At 39.4% G+C, this 21,395-nt stretch overlaps 1 protein-coding gene across 5 annotated transcripts in view; it reads right to left on the bottom strand.

Moving 5' to 3' along the window:
• ABCC4 (ATP binding cassette subfamily C member 4) overlaps positions 1 to 21,395 on the bottom strand; it is a 230,388-nt gene that overhangs the window by 46,317 nt on the left and 162,676 nt on the right. For 4 of the 5 annotated variants that reach the window (XM_050947094.1, XM_050947112.1, XM_050947121.1 and 1 more), the window contains 5 exons: positions 21,067 to 21,186; positions 18,231 to 18,341; positions 16,696 to 16,796; positions 15,624 to 15,815; positions 4,721 to 4,876 (listed from right to left, as the gene is read on the bottom strand). In XM_050947094.1, coding sequence (XP_050803051.1) covers positions 4,721 to 4,876; positions 15,624 to 15,815; positions 16,696 to 16,796; positions 18,231 to 18,341; positions 21,067 to 21,186 — 680 coding nt within the window. Of the gene's footprint in view, positions 1 to 4,720; positions 4,877 to 15,623; positions 15,816 to 16,695; positions 16,797 to 18,230; positions 18,342 to 21,066; positions 21,187 to 21,395 lie in introns of those variants that run through there. The other variant, XM_050947130.1, reaches the window with a different exon arrangement.

Raw genomic sequence — 21,395 nt, 5'->3', positions numbered from 1 at the left:
TACACAAGGTAATCCAAGCAAAAAAAAAACATCATAATGCTGTTGAGGACTGTGAAATATCTGATTTGTTACCAGAGAGTCTTAAATCTACAATTTTTTTTTAAAAAAGCGTAAACATTTGTTTATATCATATGATTTTTTTTTAAAAGACATCACATATCTTAAAGGTTAAATCCTCCCTTAATGAAGACCCCATGTAACCCTACCGGTGTTCATGGACCTGCATGAGGGTAAAGAAAATTTGGGTAGAATTTGGACCTAAATATTTTATGATGATGTGTTAATTTTTAAACCATTCCTAGAGTATTATGAAGGTATTGATGATGGCAGAATGTGGTACAATAAACGTAAAAAGATAATGTGTTTGTTTTCTTTTTATTTTCTTGTAACCTGCCAAGTACTTGAAAGTATTTGTTGCATCAGAAAACAAATAAAAGCCTGTTGAATTAGCAAAGGGGTTTAATAGAATGGTTGAGGAAACATTTTTCTTTAAAAAAACACCACTGCAAGTAATTTGTTTAACAATACACATTTTAATAAGTTATTTGAGATGTTTTGAATGTATTGTTAAGATAATTTTACATTTCAATCTATTTTTATAGGTTGGCAAAATAAGAAATTGAATTTTTAAAATGTTCATAACTATTATAAGTTGTCCTAAAAGCAAACATGTATTGCAACAAGCAGATAAGGATAATTTTTAATTATCACTTCTGACACAGATTAGTATTTAAAATAACCTGTTTTATGAGAGGAAGTTAATAAGCTAAACCTGTAAATAATTGTTGTAAAAATGCTTGCAGTCAGGGTAACAGATAATATTTACAGACAGACACAACCTTCAAACAGCTCCATCCAAGCAAGCAATTAGAAACCTAAGCACATTTATTTCTGTGGGTAGATATTTAAATTCACATTTAAGAAAACTTCAGTCTTGTTTCTCACCACTCTCTGGAGAGTGACTCAGTTAGCATGCTACACAATATATTTTATTGAACGTCTACAGCTAGACTACATAGTTTTCCCAGAGAATGCTGAGGATTGCAGCTACAAACTGTTGCTCCATGTTACGTAGCTATTTTTATTACTTATACAAATATTAGTAATATAGTACAAAATCTTTATTATAGTATTCCCCCACCCTCCAAAATGATTAAAGTCATGCCTTGGTCTTAGACCTTTGCATATACTTAGTAGAAAACAAACCTCTTTTTATCTGGAAGAGAAACCCTAGCTGCTAAGTTTCAGACACTTAAAACCCCTGGGGATCATGACAAAAACCTTCTATATAACTAGCAAGATAAAAATAACATTTTACTTTATTAAAATAATGTTATGCTCAGGTCAGGAAACTTCTGCATGAATAACACATACAATTAATTATGAGTGCTCAAGGTGTGGAGACAGCATTTGATAAGCAGTTTTCCATCTCTAATGTTATATTTTGTTCACCAGGGCTCAGATATCCAAATGTGGAAATCACCTGAAATACTTGTAGTTAAAGTTCTCAAAACCCTGTAGCCCTTGAATGAACTGATCATCATTCATTTTCAGGAGAAAAGAACATTGTGCACAAACAAAAGAGAAAGAATTTAAGTCTATGTAAAGTCCTCTTTAAATAGAAAAAGGTCACTAACTCCACTGAGTAGCACCACTGTGCATTAATGAAGCCTCCAGTATGCAGAAACAAAAGAGGGCCCACATTAGGCTGCAATCCAATTGTATTTCTTTGCTAGTAACAGCATACCTACCTCTTTCTGTTTTTTCTTTCTTGAGAATAGAAGCCAAAGAAAGCCAGGTGACGAAGAGAAGTATTAAACAGCCATTACTTGTTAGCCTTCTTATTACATTCACAGTTAGTTATTTTTTGAGAAAGAGATAATAGAATATAAACATATAAACTAGTACATTAAATGAGTGCTACCTTGATTTCTTCACCATGGACCAACAAACACATTCAGACATCAATATGGTAAAAGGCTTCTGGATCCAACATTATTAAACAAAACAGAATGGAAGCTGGAAATTAACAGTTAAAATGCTGCTACCAAACAAATCCCACCGGTGTTTAGCCAAGTGTTTCCATCCATCACCCAAACAAATAGGATGAGCTACCTGCAAAGCACATGCCTCCTAGTCCATGTGTTCATGAAAGAATAGGGCACTGCAGAGGGAGGACCTTATAGTCATGGCTGCTAGAGCATGTTCCCCACTCCAAGGGGAATTATGGCCAAAGGATAGGTCAGAGTCCCCATGGAATCTGGTGACCTGCATAGGCCCAGCTATCCAAAGGCATGTGGGTCATACAAAACTGTTCTGCTGCAACAATGTCTAGCTTGCTCTTTCAGTCATCTGTAGGGTAAAGGTGTGTGGCTGCTTTGATGCGGAAAAGGGCTACTTCCAGAACCATCACAAGTATTTTTCTTCCAACGTCACTCATCAGGTCTAGGATGGCAGCTTTATGGCTTTGTAGCTGGTAGCATCATCCTCATCCAGGACCTAACACACGGCTTGTGCCTCTTCTGTTAATAAACTGAAGGCCTAGAACTGCTGTCACTGAACAACGTTGGTCACTACTCAGAGGTAGGTATCAGGGTCATCATCCAGTCCAGTCTCGGACAGAGGAGGGCTGGTAGTCACTGGCTGCTTAACTGGTGTCCTTGGATTACTGAACATAGGGAACATAGCTAGTGGATCACTCCTTGGGCTTGTTTCTCCTTTGTGATTTACAGTAAGAACTGTTGCTGTTGGACTACAATTTGTTTTGCTGCTGCTGTCCACCATCCAGTTTGTGATCTCCTCCATAACTCCCCCTTTTTATACCCCTTTTGCAGAGGAGGTTCAAAAGAAAACTTCCACGCAATGCCACATGCAGAATGCTCTAGAGGTCAGCAATAAGACTCATCTTTTCGGGGAGAATAGGCAAGATTTTTGGGAGAAGGTTTTCAGCTTTGAAGTTTGATCCCTTCAGTAGTCCAAAGCCAGAACATAGTAATATTTAAGATGCAGTGCAAATAGCACAGGGGTCAGAAACCTTTCAGAAGTAGTGTGCCAAGTCTTCATTTATTCACTCTGATTTAAGGTTTTGCGTGCCAGTAATACATTTTAATGTTTTTAGGTCTCTTTCTATAAGTCTATAATATATAACTAACCTATTGTTGTATGTAAAGTATACAAGGTTTTTAAAATGTTTAAGAAGCTTCATTTATAATTAAATTAAAATGCAGAGCCCCCCCCAGACCGATGGCCAGGACCCAGGCAGTTTGAGTGTCACTGAAAATCAGCTTGCGTGCCGCCTTTGGCAAACGTGCCATGGGTTGCCTACCCCTGAAATAGCATCTCTTCAAACTGGGGCATTTTAGCTGGTAGGAAATGTATGGTCAGTTCTGGAAGAAGGAGTCAAGTGACTTAAAATTTAGAAAGGCTCTGTTGTTGGAGAGAGGAGCTGAGAGGCAAACAGATGTTTAGTTGTGAAGTCTTGTTTGGCCATTGATATTGTTTATTATTAATTTTTGTGCTTACACTAAATAATATCATCATACAGATATACTCAGTAAAAAAAGAAAACATTACAAACATTCACGTCAATTAGGTGCCTAAATCACCAATGCAAAAAAAAAAAGTGCGTTTAATTTTCACGCAGAATTTAATTAAAATACATGAAAAAACAAAACTCACCCTACTGCCAAACAAATCTAACTTTCAGGAGCATGTATGTGTGTGGGAGAGGAGAGCAGAGTTTCTTTCTTTGCTTTTTTTATTTGTAAAAAATAATAAAACTCTACACACACACATTCTCTGCTGCACCACTTTCCATGTAGTCCAGCTGAGGGGTGAAAGTAAGGGACTGCAGATCTGTGATTCTCTGCCGAGCTCCTGTCCTGAACAGTCCCCAAGGGATCATATGCCAGTTGGATGTTGCTGGAGTGCAATATATTCCTGCCATGCCCTCTCTGTATCCTTCTCCTGGTGGGGAAGGTGGCTACTGCTTGCACTTCCCTACACTTCTGAGCAGCACAAAGAGGACAGAGCAGAGGAAAGAGTCAGACCCAAAGGGCTGATCCTCTATGTTATGGAAGAGGCAGTCTGTAGGAAAGAATGTGATCTTATTCACATTCTTTCAAATACATCAGATTACAGAGAAGCACAATCTCAGTTATTGTCTCTTAGAAGTTGTTGAAGAATTAGTCCACAAGAATGGACTGATTTAAATGATCAAGACATTATGCCGTACTTTCAGACTGAATCATTTGGATACTAAATATATAGACTGTTATTTCAATTTAGTAGTCCATTGCAGAGATATTATGGAAAACGATAGCCACTCGTATTTTTAGGTTCTAGCAAATATATTTCATTCTCTGTGCTAGCTCTTCAGCAGCAGTTAGCCAGCAAACTTAATTCAAACTATTTCTACAATTGTGCTGATGTTGATATCACTGACACACACACAAAATAATTGGTTGACATGACAGAAATACATAGATAATGAAGTTGTTAAAAAGCCGTGATTATTTCCGCTCCATTCTAAGGTTACAGTGGGAGAACAGTGAAACTAATATTTACAAAATGGACAAGGATGAAATTCAGAGATCTAGGAGCACTGCAAACATAGAGGAGAAAAAGAAAAAATGATTATAAAAACAATCTTGACAGAGTTCTTTGAAATGTTACAGCCCTAAAATGAAAATGCATGTGGAGGACAAAGTCAGCTTCATACCTGAGGTATGATTGAAATTTTCTTCCGCAAGTCATGAAGTCCCAGTTCTGATGTTAAGTACTTATCAATCCAAATTCTTCCTTTGGGTTCAGCCAACCGAAAGAGGGCTGCTATCAAGGAGCTCTTTCCAGCTCCTGTTCGTCCCACAATTCCAACCTGCAAAACCAACCAAGCCAGTATGATTAACCCCAGGCACTTCCGACATAGTATTTGTAGTACTCTTCCATTAATGCAAACTGAAATTTATTAAAAGGCAAGGCAACAGGTAAATTCCTTAAAAATTGTTGTTTTTTCAAAAAGGTAAACTCTAAGAACACCACCACCCTGGAGTCGGATAGCATTTGATGCTTCAAGAATTTTCTAAATCATCTCATTTAAAGGTGAAATGAATGTTTGTCCCTTAATATGAGCTGCTGAGGCCTAAATCAGAGGCAATGTCCCCAAGTGGATAGAGCACCAGACTGGTTCTTAGGAGTCCTGCGTTTCATTTTCAGCTCTGCCATTAGCCTGTTGGATGACCTTGCACTAGTCACATCACCTCCCTGTGCCTCAATTTCTCCATCTGTAAAAAGGGAGCAATGACACTAACACTCCTTTGTAAACAGCAACCAAGAGTCCTGTGGCACCTTATAGACTAACAGATGTATTGGAGCATACACATGCATCTGATGAAGTAGGTATTCACCCAGGAAAGCTCATGCTCCAATACATCTGTTAGTCTATAAGGTGCCACAGGACTCTTTGTTGCTGTTTACAGATCCAGACTAACATAGCTACCCCTCTGATACTTGACTCCTTTCTAAAGCACTTTGAGATCTGCCTATGGACATTATTAGTATTAAATAAGCATTACTAACAGCACCTGAGACAATTTTGAGTCAGATTCTGATGACCTTACTTAAGTGGAATAGTATCAAACTCAGAGGTCGGCAACCTTTGAGAAGCGGTGTGCCGAGTCTTCATTTATTCACTCTGATTTAAGATTTTGCATGCCGGTAATACATTTTAACCTTTTTAGAAGGTCTCTTTCTATAAGTCTATAATATATAACTAAACTATTGTTGTATGTAAAGTAAATAAGGTTTTAAAATGCTTAAGAAGCTTCATTTAAAATTAAATTAAAATGCAGAGCCCCCCGGACCAGTGGCCAGGACCCGGACAGTGTGAGTGCCACTGAAAATCAGCTCCTGTGCTGCCTTTGGCATGTGTGCCATAGGTTGCCTACCCCTGATCTAACTCAATGAGAAGCCATAATAAAGTAAGTTTTTTGCAAAAAACCTGTCTTCATCAAGAAGCAGGTAAGGATTACTTAGAAAAATGGAATGTACATCCAATCAACTGTGTCACAGTGTACAGCTTGGGATAGCTCTCTCTATAGATCTGCTCTGGCAGAGCCTGTTACAGTAGAACCTCAGTTATGAACACCAGAGTTACAAACTGACCAGTCAACACAACCTCAACTGGAATCAGAAGTACACAATCAGGCAGCAGAGACAAAACAAAAAAAAGCAAATATCGTACAGTACAGTACTGTGTTAAACTACACTACTAAAAACTACTAATAAAACAAAATAAAGGGAAGGTTTTAAAAAAAAGATTTGACAAAGCAAGGAAACTGTTTCTGTGCTTGTTTCGTTTAAGTTAAGATGGTTAAAAGCATGATTTTTCTTCTGCATAATAGAAAGCTATATTAAATCAATGTTCAGTTGTAAACTTTTGAAAAAATAACCATAACATTTTCTTCAGATTTACGAACAAGTCAGAGTTACGAACAACCTCCATTCTCAAAGTGTTTGTAACTCTGAGGCACTACATTTACGGAGAGATATTGGCAAACACTGATTTCAGAGATGAGCAAGAAAAATTACCATGGACTGGAGATACTGATTTATGACAAAACATAAAGGAGTTAAATATGAACAGCAGTGGTTCTCAACCAGGGGTAAGGAGAGGTCTTCCGGGGTACATCAACTCATCTAGATAGTTGTCTGGTTTTACAACAGGTTACATGAAAAGCACTAGTAAAGTCAGTACAAATTAAAATTTCATACAGATAATGGCTTGTTTATACTGCTCTATATACACGATACACTGAAATGTAAGTACAATATTTGTATCCCAATAGATTTATTTTATAATTATATGGTAAAAATAAGAAAGTAAGCAATTTTTCAGTAATAGTGTGCTGTGACACTTTCATATTTTTATGTCTGATTTTGTAACCAAGTTGTTTTTAAGTGAGGTGAAACTTGGGGTACACGCAAGACAAATCAGACTTGCAAAAGGGGTACAGTAGTCTGAAAATGTTGAGAACCACTGATGTACAGTATAGCATGGCTAAGTGATTAAGAAGGCATATGAAAACAGAAGAATATTTGAAAAGTACAAACACCTAACAAAACTGGGCAATTATGTAGTGTGATACACAGAGATACTGAAATGATATTAAGGAAAGGAAAACAAAGTGAGTATCAGGAAAAAATTTGTAACAGAGAAATTAAGATATGGAACAGGCTCCCAAGCAAAATGGCAGAACCTGCATTTAAAAAAACCAAAACACCCTAGATTAAGCACAAGAAAATATACTGGAAGAAGCAACTTGGAAGACGGACTGGATAACCTAAAAGGTCTTTTCTACCTCTAACTTTTTCGAATTCTATGATTTTATTGAAAAACTGATTCACGTAGGTATGTACAATCACTAAGTACTATGTAAATGCTAATAATTATTTTACTGTTACCTAAAAGACAGCATAGTTTTAGCAAATCTGTTTAAAGGAATGGTATAAAAGAAAAAAAAATAATTGAAATAATGAGAAATATTTCTGAAGAAACTCTACTAAAGCTCCTCTTCCTTCAAAAAGATAAATCAGAAAGAAAAAGCTAAACGGAGAACACACAAAGTGTTTTAAAAAGAAAGAGTTCAAAAGCATTTCTTTTGAAAACCTTAGTGATATACACTACTGTATTAGCAACATGAAGAAAAACATTATCAAAAATAAAGTGATTCTTAAAATAAAAATGAAGCTGCTTATATATTGCCACTCACTCTCTTTCAGGCAGGCATCAAATGAAAGCATTGCATTTTTCAGTGTTTGACCAAAAATACAAATGGATCTCTCTAAATTGACTACATGCTGCGAAAATCAACATGAATTTGAACTGGCTCTCAGTCAACAGAATTTTATTCCCTTTTATAAATCATGTAAAAGCAGCAAAGAATCCTGTGGCACCTTATAGACTAACAGACGTTTTGGAGCATGAGCTTTCGTGGGTGAATACCCACTTCCTCAGATGCCGTATTCACCCACGAAAGCTCATGCTCCAAAACATCTGTTAGTCTATAAGGTGCCACAGGATTCTTTGCTGCTTTTACAGATCCAGACTAACACGGCTACCCTCTGATACTTTATAAATCATGTTATTCAAAAGGCATGTTATTTTTCCATATACAGATCATAATCAAATCTTTCCTGCAAAACTGAAACCAAGCAGGCAGGCACTTGTGCAGCCCTACTGAAGTCAATGTCTACCTCCATACACAACAGAGTATGTCAGCAGGATTGGGTCCCTGATTACTAAACACATAACTCAGATTTAGGTCATCCAGATAAAGAAGATAATTTAAGTTTAGCAAATGTACGAACCGACATGTGTTAATGTGTTTTTAAACACCACTTACCATCTAGCTTTGACAAAGATAGCTGTGTTGTATTTAAAAGCCACCACTATTTTTGGCCTGGTCTTCTTTTAAAACTTATACCATAAAAACATAAGAACGGCTATACTGGGTCAGACCAATGGACCATCGAGCCCAGTATCCTGTCTTCTGAAAGTGGCCAATGGCAGGTGCTTCAGAAGAATTAACAGAACAGGGCATCCATTCTCTATCATCCACTCCCAGCTTCTGGAAGTCAGAGACTTAGGGACATCCAGAGCATGGGGTTGTGTTCTTGACCACCTTGGATAACAGCCACTGATGGGTCTATCTTCTATGACGGGGTGGAAAAAGTTACTGACACTCTGAGATGCATGTGACAATCTTCAGAAGTTCGAGAGCTAGGTGCACCTGTCAAGGCTCAGGGCATCAGCCCCACAGCAGGGTGGTGGGGCTTGCCTGCCGGGGCTCAGGGAACTTGCCAGGAAGTCAGCCCCATGGGAGACACCTGCCAGAGCTCGGGGCTTCGACCCTGCTCCTGCTGAAGGAGCTTGCAGGGATTTCACTTTTGGCACTGAACCTTTTAATTTCTGTTTAACTAACTTCCTCACTTTTGTGTAGTTCCCCTTTCTGAAATTAAATGCTACAGTGGTGGACTGCTTTGGTGTTTTCCCCACAACATGGATGTTAAAATGTATTATGTTATGGTCAGTATTACCAATCAGTTCAGCTATATTCACCTCTTGGACCAGATTCTGTGCTCCACTTAGGACTAAATCAAGAATTGCCTCTCCTCTGGTGGGTTCCAGGACTAGCTGCTCCAAGAAGCTTCCATAGTGTAGACATAGTCTTCATCTACATTAGGTGCTAAGTGTTCTTTGAAGCCTTAGAGGGCAGTGACAAAATACTTTGGCCTAGCCTATATTTAAACCTTAAGCCAGGTGGACTGAAAAATCCTGCGCATCGTAGTTATGCCAACCTAACCCCCACTGTAGAGGCAGCCAGGTTGAAAGAAAAATGCTTTCATTGACCTAGCAACCATCGCTCAGGGAGATGGCATTCCTATAGTGACGGAAAAAACCCTTCCATCACTGTCATCTGCGTCTACACTACAGGATTGCAGCAGCATAGCTTTGGTGCCATAGCTGTATCACAGTAACTCCTATAGCAGAGACATGGCCTGAAATGTTAGCAACTTCTAGGCTTTCAAGAAATGCTTCCCTTTTACTAGAATCCAGGGAACAGGGTCAGATACCTGGAAACCTATTATTTTCCACATTATAGTGGTGATGGCCTACTGTCATACCATGTGATGCATGATCAAAACCAGTAGCTTCTAAAAAGGAAACCACTCTCTCTCCAGAGCTGCAAGAGTTTCAAACTGGGCAAACTTACTTCAGGATGACAAACCCACAGCACAATCACTCAGATCAAAAAAGCAACAAGCGTTTAGCCACTGTCTGGGTACTTCTCTTATTTCTGTTCTTTTATTTTATTTCTGTTTCTTGCCATGATATTTAAATCTTCTTATTCACTATTACACTAGAGTGGCTTATTATAACTGCTACAGAGCTGGCCCAAAGGCAAGAAAACTACAGAGAAGATAAACAGCTTTTTTACTACACTTTGTAAACTCCTTGCCCTCAATTCCCACTTATCTTTCTCCATGAAATCATCTTTGTGCAGGATAGAAGGGCTGAATTCTTGTAACATGCTTGTTATTAAAATGATTCACTTGAGGAATGGAAAGGCGGTTGGGGCTGAATGGAAGTGCGTGTTACAAATTAAGCCAGAGCAATGATTGTATAGAACTGAGCCAACCTCCCAGGGAAGATTTCTTAATCAAAATACGTATACCTGCATTTGAAATATGGCAAAACATGAATTAACACTGCAGGGCTCTAATTTCATTTGGTCTATGGGGGAAACTTGCCCTATCACACTCTTTCAATTGAGATGGTTTAAATTGGGATGTTGGGGCAAAGGAAGAAGAGTTAAAAGTTTTCAGAGTGAGGGTTTTTATTTCTGTGTTTCTTTCGGCTAACAATCTAATTAATGCTGATAGTTAATTGAATAAGTTGCCAAAAGGCACTGAAGTAAAATCCCCACAATCCTAAAATTATGAAATTGACTTTTTCCCCCCTTAGCTCAGTGGTTTGAGCACTGGTCTGCTAAACGCAGCGTTGTGAGTTCAATCCTTGAGGGGGCTATTTAGGGATGCAGGGCCAAAAAAAAAAAAAAAAAAAGATGACAAAAAAAACTGTCAGGAACAGTACTTGGTCCTGCTAGTGAAGGCAGGGGGCTGGACTCGATGACCTTTTCAGGTCCCTTCTAGCTCTATGAGATAGGTATATCTCCATATATTTTTCCTCCATCCTGGGACTGTGTGTGTGTCCACACGTGCACTCTCCTTTATTTTGTATTGTCACTGTCCACCTTGTGTGTTGCCTCTCCCTGCCCCTTTTGTGTTTCCTTTAGTGGATCCTCAGTGTCCCTTTGCACAGCTCTCCTTATCTACCCTCTTTCCCATCCATACTTAGCTTTCTAATAGTTTAGCTTCTCAAGACCAGTGCTGATGGAAAAGGTATTAAACCTGTCTCTAAACTAGGGAAAAGGTCACATGCAGTTAGCTAACACAAGTTAGTTAAACTCAATCCATCCTTGACCTTTTTTCCCCTAATGGATACAAACTGTTGGAATCATTAGAGCAGCTTTGTCTTCTCAGTGGCAGAGACAGAAAATGCTCTCAAGCAAAGTGTGATTCTCCCATTTCTTTGTAGTTAATAAGAGTAATGTGTTCATAAGGTGGCTAACAGTTTACCACAGTGGTTCTCAAACTTTTGTACTGGTGACCCCTTTCACATAGCAAGCCTCTGTGTGCAACCCCCTCATATAAATTAAACACATTTTTTTACATATTTAACATCATTATAAATGCTGGAGGCAAAGCGGGGTTTGGGGTGAAGGCTGACAACTCACGACGCGCCATGTAATAACCTCATGAACCCCTGAGAAGTCCCAGCCCTCAGTTTGAGAACCCCTGGTTTAGCATACCCTTAATTATTCATTTCCTTGCTTTTAAATTCTGGGCTTTGTAAAAGACGTCTGGCATGCATATTGTTTTCTCTTAGTGACCTTAGCTGCATTTTGAAATAAAAGCCATCATCGTGCAATCAGATCTGTGCAAGAGGATCCATATGCCTGGGCTAAGTCCCCCTGAAGTTATCAAGCCTCAGCATTGCACAAGGACTCAGATCTGCTCACATGGATCCAATCACAGGACCAAGGTCTGGATTTGTTTTATTATAACTATTTGTATTATGTAGCACCTACAGGCCCGAGCCCTACTAGGATAAGTACTTTACAAACATATAAAAAAGAGAAAGTCCCTGCCCTGAAGAACATATAATCTAAGTGGTGTTTGTTTTTGGAGTTTATGCAATAGGTAATCACAAAGTTCCTAGTTGCCCAAGTTCTTAAATAGGTTATTTACTCATAACTGTGCATATTACCATAAGAACATAAGAACGGCCTTACCGGGTCAGACCAAAGGTCCATCTAGCCCAGTATCTATCTATTGACAGTGGCCAATGCCAGGTGCCCCAGAGGGAGTGAAGCTAACAGGCAATGATCAAGTGATCTCTCTCCTGCCATCCATCTCCATCCTCTGATGAACAGAGGCTAGGGACACCATTCTTTACCTTTCCTGGTTAATAGCCAGTTATGGACTTAGCCACCATGAATTTATCCAGTTCCCTTTTAAACATTGTTATAGTCCCAGCCTTCACAACCTCCTCAGGTAAGGAGTTCCACAAGTTGACTGTGCGCTGTCTGAAGAAAAACTTCCTTTTATTTGTTTTAAACCTGCTACCTATTAATTTCATTTGGTGACCCCTAGTTCTTGTATTATGGGAATAAGTAAATAACTTTTCCTTATCCACTTTCTCCACATCACTCGTGATTTTATATAACTCTATCATATCCCTCCTTAGTCTCCTCTTTTCCAAGCTGAAGAGACCTAGCCTCTTTAATCTTTCCTCATATGGGACCCTCTCCAAACCCCTAATCATTTTAGTTACCCTTTTCTGAACCTTTTCTAGTGCTAGAATATCTTTTTTGAGGTGAGGAGACCACATCTGTACACAGTATTCGAGATGTGGGCGTACCATGGATTTATATAAGGGCAATAATATATTCTCAGTCTTATTCTCTATTCCCTTTTTAATGATGATTCCTAACATCGTTTGCGCACTGCGTGGACATCTTCAGAGAACTATCCACAGTGACGCCAAGATCTTTTTCCTGACTTATTGTAGCTAAATTAGCCCCCATCATATTGCATGTATAGTTTGGGTTATTTTTTCCAATGTGCATTACTTTACATTTATCCACATTAAATTTCATTTGCTATTTTGTTGCCCAATCACTTAGTTTTGTGAGATCTTTTTGAAGTTCTTCACAATCTGCTTTGGTCTTAACTATCTTGAGTAGTTTAGTATCAACTGCAAACTTTGCCACCTCACTGTTTACCCCTTTCTCCAGATCATTTATGAATAAATTGAATAGGATTGGTCCTAGGACTGACTCTTGGGGAACACCACTAGTTACCCCTCTCCATTCTGAGAATTTACCATTAATTCCTACCCTTTGTTCCCTGTCTTTTAACCAGTTCTCAAGCCATGAAAGGACCTTCCCTTTTATCCCATGACAGCTTAATTTATCTAAGAGCCTTTGGTGAGGGACCTTGTCAAAGGCTTTCTGGAAATCTAAGTACACTATGTCCACTGGATCCCCCTTGTCCACATGTTTGTTGACCCCTTCAAAGAACTCTAATAGATTAGTAAGACACGATTTCCCTTTACAGAAACCATGTTCACTATTGCTCAACAGTTTATGTTTTTCTATGTGTCTGACAATTTTATTCTTAACTATTGTTTCGACTAATTTGCCCGGTACTGACGTTAGACTTATCGGTCTGTAATTGCCGGGATCACCTCTAGAGCCCTTTTTAAATATTGGCGTTACATTAGCTAACTTCCAGTCACTGGGTACTGAAGCCGATTTAAAGGACAGGTTACAAACCTCAGTTAATAGTTCCGCAACTTCACATTTGAGTTGAGTTCTTTCAGAACTCCTGAGTGAATGCCATCTGGTCCCGGTGACTTGTTAATGTTGAGTTTATCAATTAATTCCAAAACCTCCTCTAGGACACTTCAATCTGTGATAGTTCCTCAGATTTGTCACCTACAAAAGCCGGCTCAGGTTTGGGAATCTCCCTAACATCCTCAGCCGTGAAGACTGAAGCCAAGAATCCATTTAGTTTCTCTGCAATGACTTTATCGTCTTTAAGCGCTCCTTTTGTATCTCGATCATCATGGGGCCCCACTGGTTGTTTAGCAGGCTTCCTGCTTCTGATGTACTTAAAAAACATTTTGTTAGTACCTTTGGAGTTTTTGGCTAGCCGTTCTTCAAACTCCTCTTTGGCTTTTCTTATTACACTCTTGCACTTTAGCTGGCAGTGTTTGTGCTCCTTTCTATTTGCCTCACTAGGATTTGACTTCCACTTTTTAAAGGAAGTCTTTTTATCTCTCACTGCTTCTTTTACATGGTTGTTAAGCCACAGTGGCTCTTTTTCAGTTCTTTTACTGTGTTTCTTAATTTGGGGTACATATTGAAGTTGAGCCTCTATTATGGTGTCTTTAAAAAGGGCCCATGCAACTTGCAGGGATTTCACTTTAGTCACTGTACCTTTTAACTTTTGTTTAACTAACCCCCTCATTTTTGTATAGTTCCCTCTTTTGAAATTAAATGCCACAGTGTTGGGCTGTTGAGGTATTCCTCCCTCCACAGGGATGTTGAATGCTATTGTATTATGGTCACTATTTCCAAGCGGTCCTGCTATAGTTACCTCTTGGACCAGCTCCTGCGCTCTACTTAGGATTAAATCTAGAGTTGTCTCTCCCCTTGTGGGTTCCTGTACCAGCTGCTCCATGAAGCAGTCATTTAAAGTATCGAGAAATTTGATCTCTGCATTTTGTCCTGAAGTGGAATGTTCTCAGTCAATATGGGGATAATTGAAATCCCCCACTATTATTGCGTTCTTAATTTTGATAGCATCTCTAATTTCCCTTAGCATTTCATCATCACTATTACTGTCCTGGTCAGGTGGTTGATAACAGATCCCTAATGTTATATTTTTATTAGAGCATGAAATTTCTATCCATAGCGATTCTATGGAACATGGGGATTTGCTTAAGATTTTTACTTAAGTGAATTACCAAATATTACTGCATAACTTATAGTAAGTAGATATGCTATATCCTTTAGTAAATATGAGTAATATAATTACTTTATTATTACTATTTTTTTAAATACAGGCCTCATTTTCTAAGGATAGTATATTTCAGGGGTGGCCAAAGTTACTGACCCTCTGAGCTGCATACAAGAATCTTCAGAAGTTCAAGAGCCGGGGCACGCCTGCTGGAGCTCAGGGCTTCAGCCTGGCAGGGAGTAGGGGGTCTCAGGGCTTCAGCCCTGCGGGAAGTGCCTGCCAGGGCTCGAGCCCCCTTCCTGCTGGCAGAAGCCACAGGCGATGCATGGGGGGGGGGTCACTCGGGGTCACGTGCCCTGCCCTCCCCCCTCCTCCCCCCGATTTTTGCTAGGGTTATCTGTCCTCCACTCAGTCAGTTCCTGGAGCTGGCAAGCTGGAAGTTGCAGCCATGTGGAGAGGCAGTGGCGAGCAGCAGGGAGAGCTGCTGCTTTTGCTGCTGCCTCTTCCTGCAGAGCTAAAGCAGCAGCCCCCTCCCTGAAGCTCCCAGCTGCTTGCTGCTGCCTCTTCATGCAGAGCTAACACAGGGGAGCTGCAGGAAGGGGCCGCTGAGGGTAAGAGGGGGGTATACCTGGGGGTGTGACTCATACTGTTTAAACCTTTAAACTATGCTCTCCACTCTCAGCAGGCACCAGTCATCTCTGGCAGAAACCCCGAGCACTACCACCCCACTGCAGGGCAGAAGCCCTGAGCTTTCCATCCCAGTCTGATGGGCAGAGAATGGAGGCATGTAGGGGACTCCACAAGCTGCACTTTAACTATAAAAGAGATGCATGCAGCTCACAAGCCACAGTTTGGCCACCCTGGTATATTTTATAGCACTGTACAGAGTTGAGAACAAAACAAAAAAAGACTATAAGGTATTACCTCCTTAATGAAAATGTTGTGTATATTTGAAGTAAGCATGCAATGCATACCTTTTCTTTTGATTTAATTAGAACAGACAAGTGCCTCAACACCAAGGGTCCATCTAAGCTGTAAGTGAAGTTAACATTTTCAAAGGCGATCACTCCTTGGCTTGGCCATTCAGCTGGTGGACGTTTGTTGGACTCCCAAGGAGCTTCCTTTTCAAGTTCTGTGTATTCCATTACTCTTTCTACTGAGATCATCTAGAAAAAAGTCACACAAGCAATAAACTCAAACTCTTTTATATTTTGGGTAACATTTCGATTATAAAAAAAGCTACAAAATGACACCAGAAATTTTCTTTCAATCATATGAGAGCGAGAGGCCGAATCATGGTACTGTCCTATTTTTATTAAATAGGAATGCAAGTCTGACCTCCTAATATAGGTCCCGATCCAGCATAACATTTAAGCATGTACTTAATTTTAAAGCATGTTAATTGAGTCAATGTAAGCATTAATTTGAGGTCAATGGGATTACTCACATGCTTAAGTGCTTTGCAGGACTAGAACCTTATTTTCTACATGATAGGTTGTCTTTCTGCTGGGCATCTATGGGAGTAGTACTAGAGATCAGACTTATATCTGAGCTACAGGAAGATCCAGGACTATTAGTAATATCATTGATAAGTTTATCATTTTTGTGTGTACTGAGCCACCATAATCCCTGGGGTTTCACCAATGAGCTTGTCCCTTGCAGCTCTGGCTAAGGTTATTATGCGCTTGGAATGAATATCTATATTTCAGCAGTAGAGCCAAATCAGTATACTGGTTGCTACAGTACTGGCTAGATAGCTAGCAGAATTTTTTTCATACCCATGGACACACAAATATCAAAGAGGCAGCAAGATTTATTGATAATTGAGATTTGATGGGATTCTAAACGGAAAAGACTAACCTCTCACCAAATCTGAGACATTTGGACTGTCTCTCTTCCTGCAAATATGGAAGGCAGTTCAGTTTTGGCCATGAGATACAGGGTCTTTAAAATTCCATTAACGCAAAGATAACGCTTCAAATGTATTTCATGTCACTTAACAGCAAAGAGATGTGAAAAATACAAAGTTGAGCAAATTAATATTACCAGATTTTCAACTTCAGCACTTTGCCTAACTCCCCACTGGAACATTCCCATGAGCGTGATTGCATAGGACAATGCCAAGCCAACCTGTCCTGCATCTAGAGCTGTAGGGCAAGGAGGAGAAAAATCACATCTATATAATGACACAAAACTCTACTTAACTCCTTTTTCAAACTAATATGCCACTGAAGTGGTAGAGCCAGACTGGCTCTCGGTCACACTAGTTTAAACAGTAGCTCTGTGGAAAAGGTCTATCTTGTCACATTACTTTTGTAAGCTTTCTAAAACTATATTTGTGTTTGAAAATAAGGTCCTGGTTCTCCATTGCCAGGCACCTTGTCTTAAAAAAAAAAAAAGAAAGAAAAAGAAAGAAAAAAAGAAAAGAAAAGAAAAAAAAGCCCAGAATAAACTAATCTCTTAAGCACAAGTTTGGGGTCATTGCTATTCAGTTAAGCAATTGAGAATCTTTCAATTAATTTCAAAGGGAGTTGGATCAGGCTCCTAAACCTGTGCACGGTGAGCATAAAACACTACTAAAACACATTGCTAGCATTTACACAAACTATGTACTGGTACAAATGGGTGCAAAGCACTGTAAGAGCAGAAAAGAAGTTTTTGAAGGGCAAGCTTCTGCTCATCCTACTCGCATGGACAGATTCATTACACTCAACAAGTCAGCTCGTGTGAATAAACTAAACAGGATTTGGCCCTAATATGGGACTCAATTCTCCTCTCACTATAGCCATTTTACATCAGCATAACCCCACTGACTTCACAAAAGCTACTCCTTATACTGATTGGAGAGACGAATCAAACCCAGTGTTTTGATTTGTCTTCAAGGCTAGTAACTTGAAACCTAGCTGGAAATCTTCTCTATAATGCAATGTATATAGATCTCTATATATATTATCTAAAGGAAAAATAAAGGAAACAAAGAACAGCAAATTAGCACCCAAATTTCATGTCCAAGATAATTACTTCCTTTGTATTTTAGAAGGCTATCTAGTTTTAGAACACCTACCGTAATTACATCTTGGGACAATCATATAAAACAACAGCACGAGAATGACAATGAATATAAAACTTCTTATAATGCAATCTCCCTTTCTGGGATTGGCCTCTCCCTGAACCCAAGACATTTGAGCTGCATCCCTGAATGTTCAGCCTGCTCTGTTTGGCCTAGTCTTCCATAACAATAAGGGAAACAAATGTTGTTGTCCCAAAGACAGCTTTAAAAGCAAGTATTTCAACAGTAGAGGCAAGAATTGTAGAATTGCACGCTTGCCTGCAACACACGGAGGAGATAATCTGGAGAAAGGATGTTAGGTTCATGGCCAAGCCCTTCAGTCCAGAGAAGTCTGAACTGTCTCCAGTACTTACAGGAATGTCTTGGACTGAGGGACAGACCAGGATCTAGAAAGAAACATTTTACTTAATTGCAATCCTTAAACAATTAGAGAAAGTAAACTCCGAAAAAGAATAAAGGTATTGCTATAAATTGTAATTATAGCATTAACATTACGAGCATCTGCACTTACTCTTTGCGAGAAGCAGGGAACCAAAGGCAACCACTATAACAAAGATGGCACAGATGGCATCCAGCCGCACAGCAAACCATCGGGAGGTAGTCAAAAACAGAAACCAAGCCTCTAAAAAGTTTTTTTTAAAAGTCATAAGAAGAACAATAAGTTATTGGGAAAAAATCAGTTCTATATTGACTCCCATAAGATAGTAATATAATATCAGCATGGACTAATTCTATAAGCTGCAAAAATATCACTGTCTTGGAGAGAGTTTTCATGTGTTGATGATGATGATGCCCTGTTTTCCTAGCTAGTGCTGGCCAGCTTTCAGGTTTTCACACTGTTTAACACATCTGAGACTAGTATATCAAACAGGAGTTGGAACAGAAATAAAAGATGCTAGGACTTGATTTATAGCCCAGTGAAGCCAACAAAAAGACTAATTGACTTCAATGGACTTTGGATCAGATGCCTAGTATGCTACGTAAAATACCATTGCAATTTTCTTTCATATAATATTTAGATAAAGTATATCCCAATACGCTTCACAGAATTTAGTATTACTGGACAGTGGAAGTTATATGATATAAATCACAGAAGAAAGCAGCATAGTCTGTATAATGAAAATTAAAGTATTCAAATTTAGGGCCAATAACAAAAATCAAATAGGTATAAGGTAGAATTCTGTATCACTTTGTAATCTGGGCCTGTTCATATAGCCAAATTCAAAGTTACGTGTCTTGGAAAAAGGAATGCAGGCCATACCAACAGACCGGGGGCCTGTGTTCTGGAAAACAGTGACTCTGAAAAGCAACTTAACATGAGCTTTGAGTGCGATGCTGTGGCACAAAGGGCTATGCGCTCCTTGGGTGTATAAGCTGGGCAGTAGTAAGTAGAATCAGGGAGGCAATTTAACTTCTGTGTATAAGGCACTGGCGAGACTGATACTGAATACTATGTACAGCTCAGATGTCCACATTTTCAAAATATACTAAAAAACCGGAAGTGCAGGAAAAAGTCACAAATTATTTGGAGTTCTGAGAAAATGCTTTTCTGCAAGAGACTTAGCGAGGTCAATCTGTTTAGTTTATCAAAAAGAAGATTGAGAAGTGACTTGATTACAGTGTATAAGTACCTGCATGGGGAGAAAATATCATGTACTACATGGCTGTGTTCTAGTAGAGAAAGGCATAACAAGAACCAATGGTTGAAAGCCTAAGTGAGACAAGTACTTCCGATCAAGCCAGGATGACTTTCTGGGGGATATACTTTAGCCAAACACAAGCCTCTGGACTCAGTACAGAGGCAGCTAAGTGAAATGTCATGGTCTGTAATACACAGGAGGTCAGGTTAGACGATAAAATGGTCTCTTCTTGCCTGAAACTCTATGAATCTATCAATTAAAAAAGAAGGCAAACTACTATAGAATACTTTGTACAAACATAATTCAGATTGCTTTGCACACAGAATATTCACATTGCAGCCAAGTAGACTTTAATAAAAACTAACCTACAGTTTAACATGGCCAGGAGCTCTTACAGGTGCTCAGACAAAAAAGATAAGAGATTAACAGATTTTTATATTTTTCCAAAGGATAACTTTCTACAAAAATATCTAGTGTGTTTTAGGACTGGTCTACACCACAGAGTCAGGTCAATGTAAGGCAACTTACAACAACCTTATTATGTCAGTGTACACACTACAGCCTTGTCCCACTGATATAAGTGCCCACGACACCGACATAATAACTCCACCTCTGCAAGAGGCATGGGGCTTATGTCAGCGTAGTTAGGGTGACAGTGTCTGTGTAAACACTGTGCTACTTACATCAGCTGTTAGCTCTCTTGTCAATTTCACGGCTTGCTGTGAACTTGACAAGAAAGCCAGGCAGCTAGAGCCCAGCTTCCCCTGCTCCCTGGGAGAACTGAGCATCTGGACCCCGCTCATGGCAGGGAATGAGCAAGCGAGAAGTCCTGGCAGGCTTCCTTGCCTGCTCCTGGAAGAGAATTGGGAGGAGAAAAGACCTGGGAGGTTTTCTCCTGTTCCTGGCAGGGAACAGGGAGCCGAGGGGACAGGCGGCCAGCAGGGCTCCTGGCAGAGATCTGCCAGCAGAGCTGAGAGACTGTTCTCTCAGCTCCCCACATTGCCCCTCTTAGGTCAGTGGAAGCACTCCTGTTGAGATATGCTCCGCCAACCAAGGAGAGTAGTGTGGACATGCACCACGGTAGTAATTACTGCAGTGGCTGTAAGCCAACCTAATGTAGGGCAATTTAATTTTTTAGCGTGGACACATCCTTAGTGTTCCACCTGAATAATATTAAATATTGCTAAGTATAACTTGTTTTGCCTTAAAATATTATGCAATATGGGAACTTGGTGGAGAACGATACTTTAAATATACCTATTGGGTATACACCTCCACCTCTATATAACGCAACCCGATATAACATGAATTCGTATATAAACACGGTAAAGCAGTGCTGGGTATCCGGTGGATCAAAGCAAGTTCGATGTAACACGGTTTCACCTATAATGCAGTAAGATTTTTTGGCTCCTGAGGACAGCATAATATCGGGGTAGAGGTGTACTTTAAAATGTTTATCTTAAATATTGTTATGATGCATGCTTGGATCTCTCAAACTATTCTAGAGTCCAAAGTGTATTCCACAAATCCAGAAAGACAGAAGAAACAACTATGAAATCTATTAATGGGGAGATTTTGCACTAAAGAGAGATGTATTAAAATCAGCATGAGCTGTGCATGTATGCTGCTCATGTGTATCTACGGGGAGAAAATACTTCCCTCTGAAAGAGCTACACACTTAGGAGTCCATGTCTATTCATGACAAACCTGAGTGAAGATCTTGGTGAGCATCAAATAATTTTTGGAATCTTTGCTCTGCTTTGAAAGCACGAATTGTCCAAAGTCCCTGAAGAGATGTTGACAAGTGGGAGAACACTGGACTTCGAGCTGTGAAGTAAAAAAAGACTAATTTATTGTAGCTGAAGGGAGGTGTTGGTAATTTTTTGCACTATGTTAATCTTTAATCCTACTTCTCTGTTTACTGACACAAGCCAGTGAATCACATCTTTTAGGATAAACATAGGATAAACCTACTTTCCTGTTACCCAATTACACCCACTTGGATGGCAAAATGGATTATCTAATTGACACAAAAA

Source organism: Gopherus flavomarginatus, chromosome 1 (genome assembly GCF_025201925.1).
Source record: "Gopherus flavomarginatus isolate rGopFla2 chromosome 1, rGopFla2.mat.asm, whole genome shotgun sequence".
Taxonomy (NCBI): Eukaryota; Metazoa; Chordata; order Testudines; family Testudinidae; genus Gopherus; species Gopherus flavomarginatus.
The sequence above is the reverse complement of the archived record's forward strand: the minus strand, read 5'-3'. Positions and strand labels throughout refer to the sequence as shown.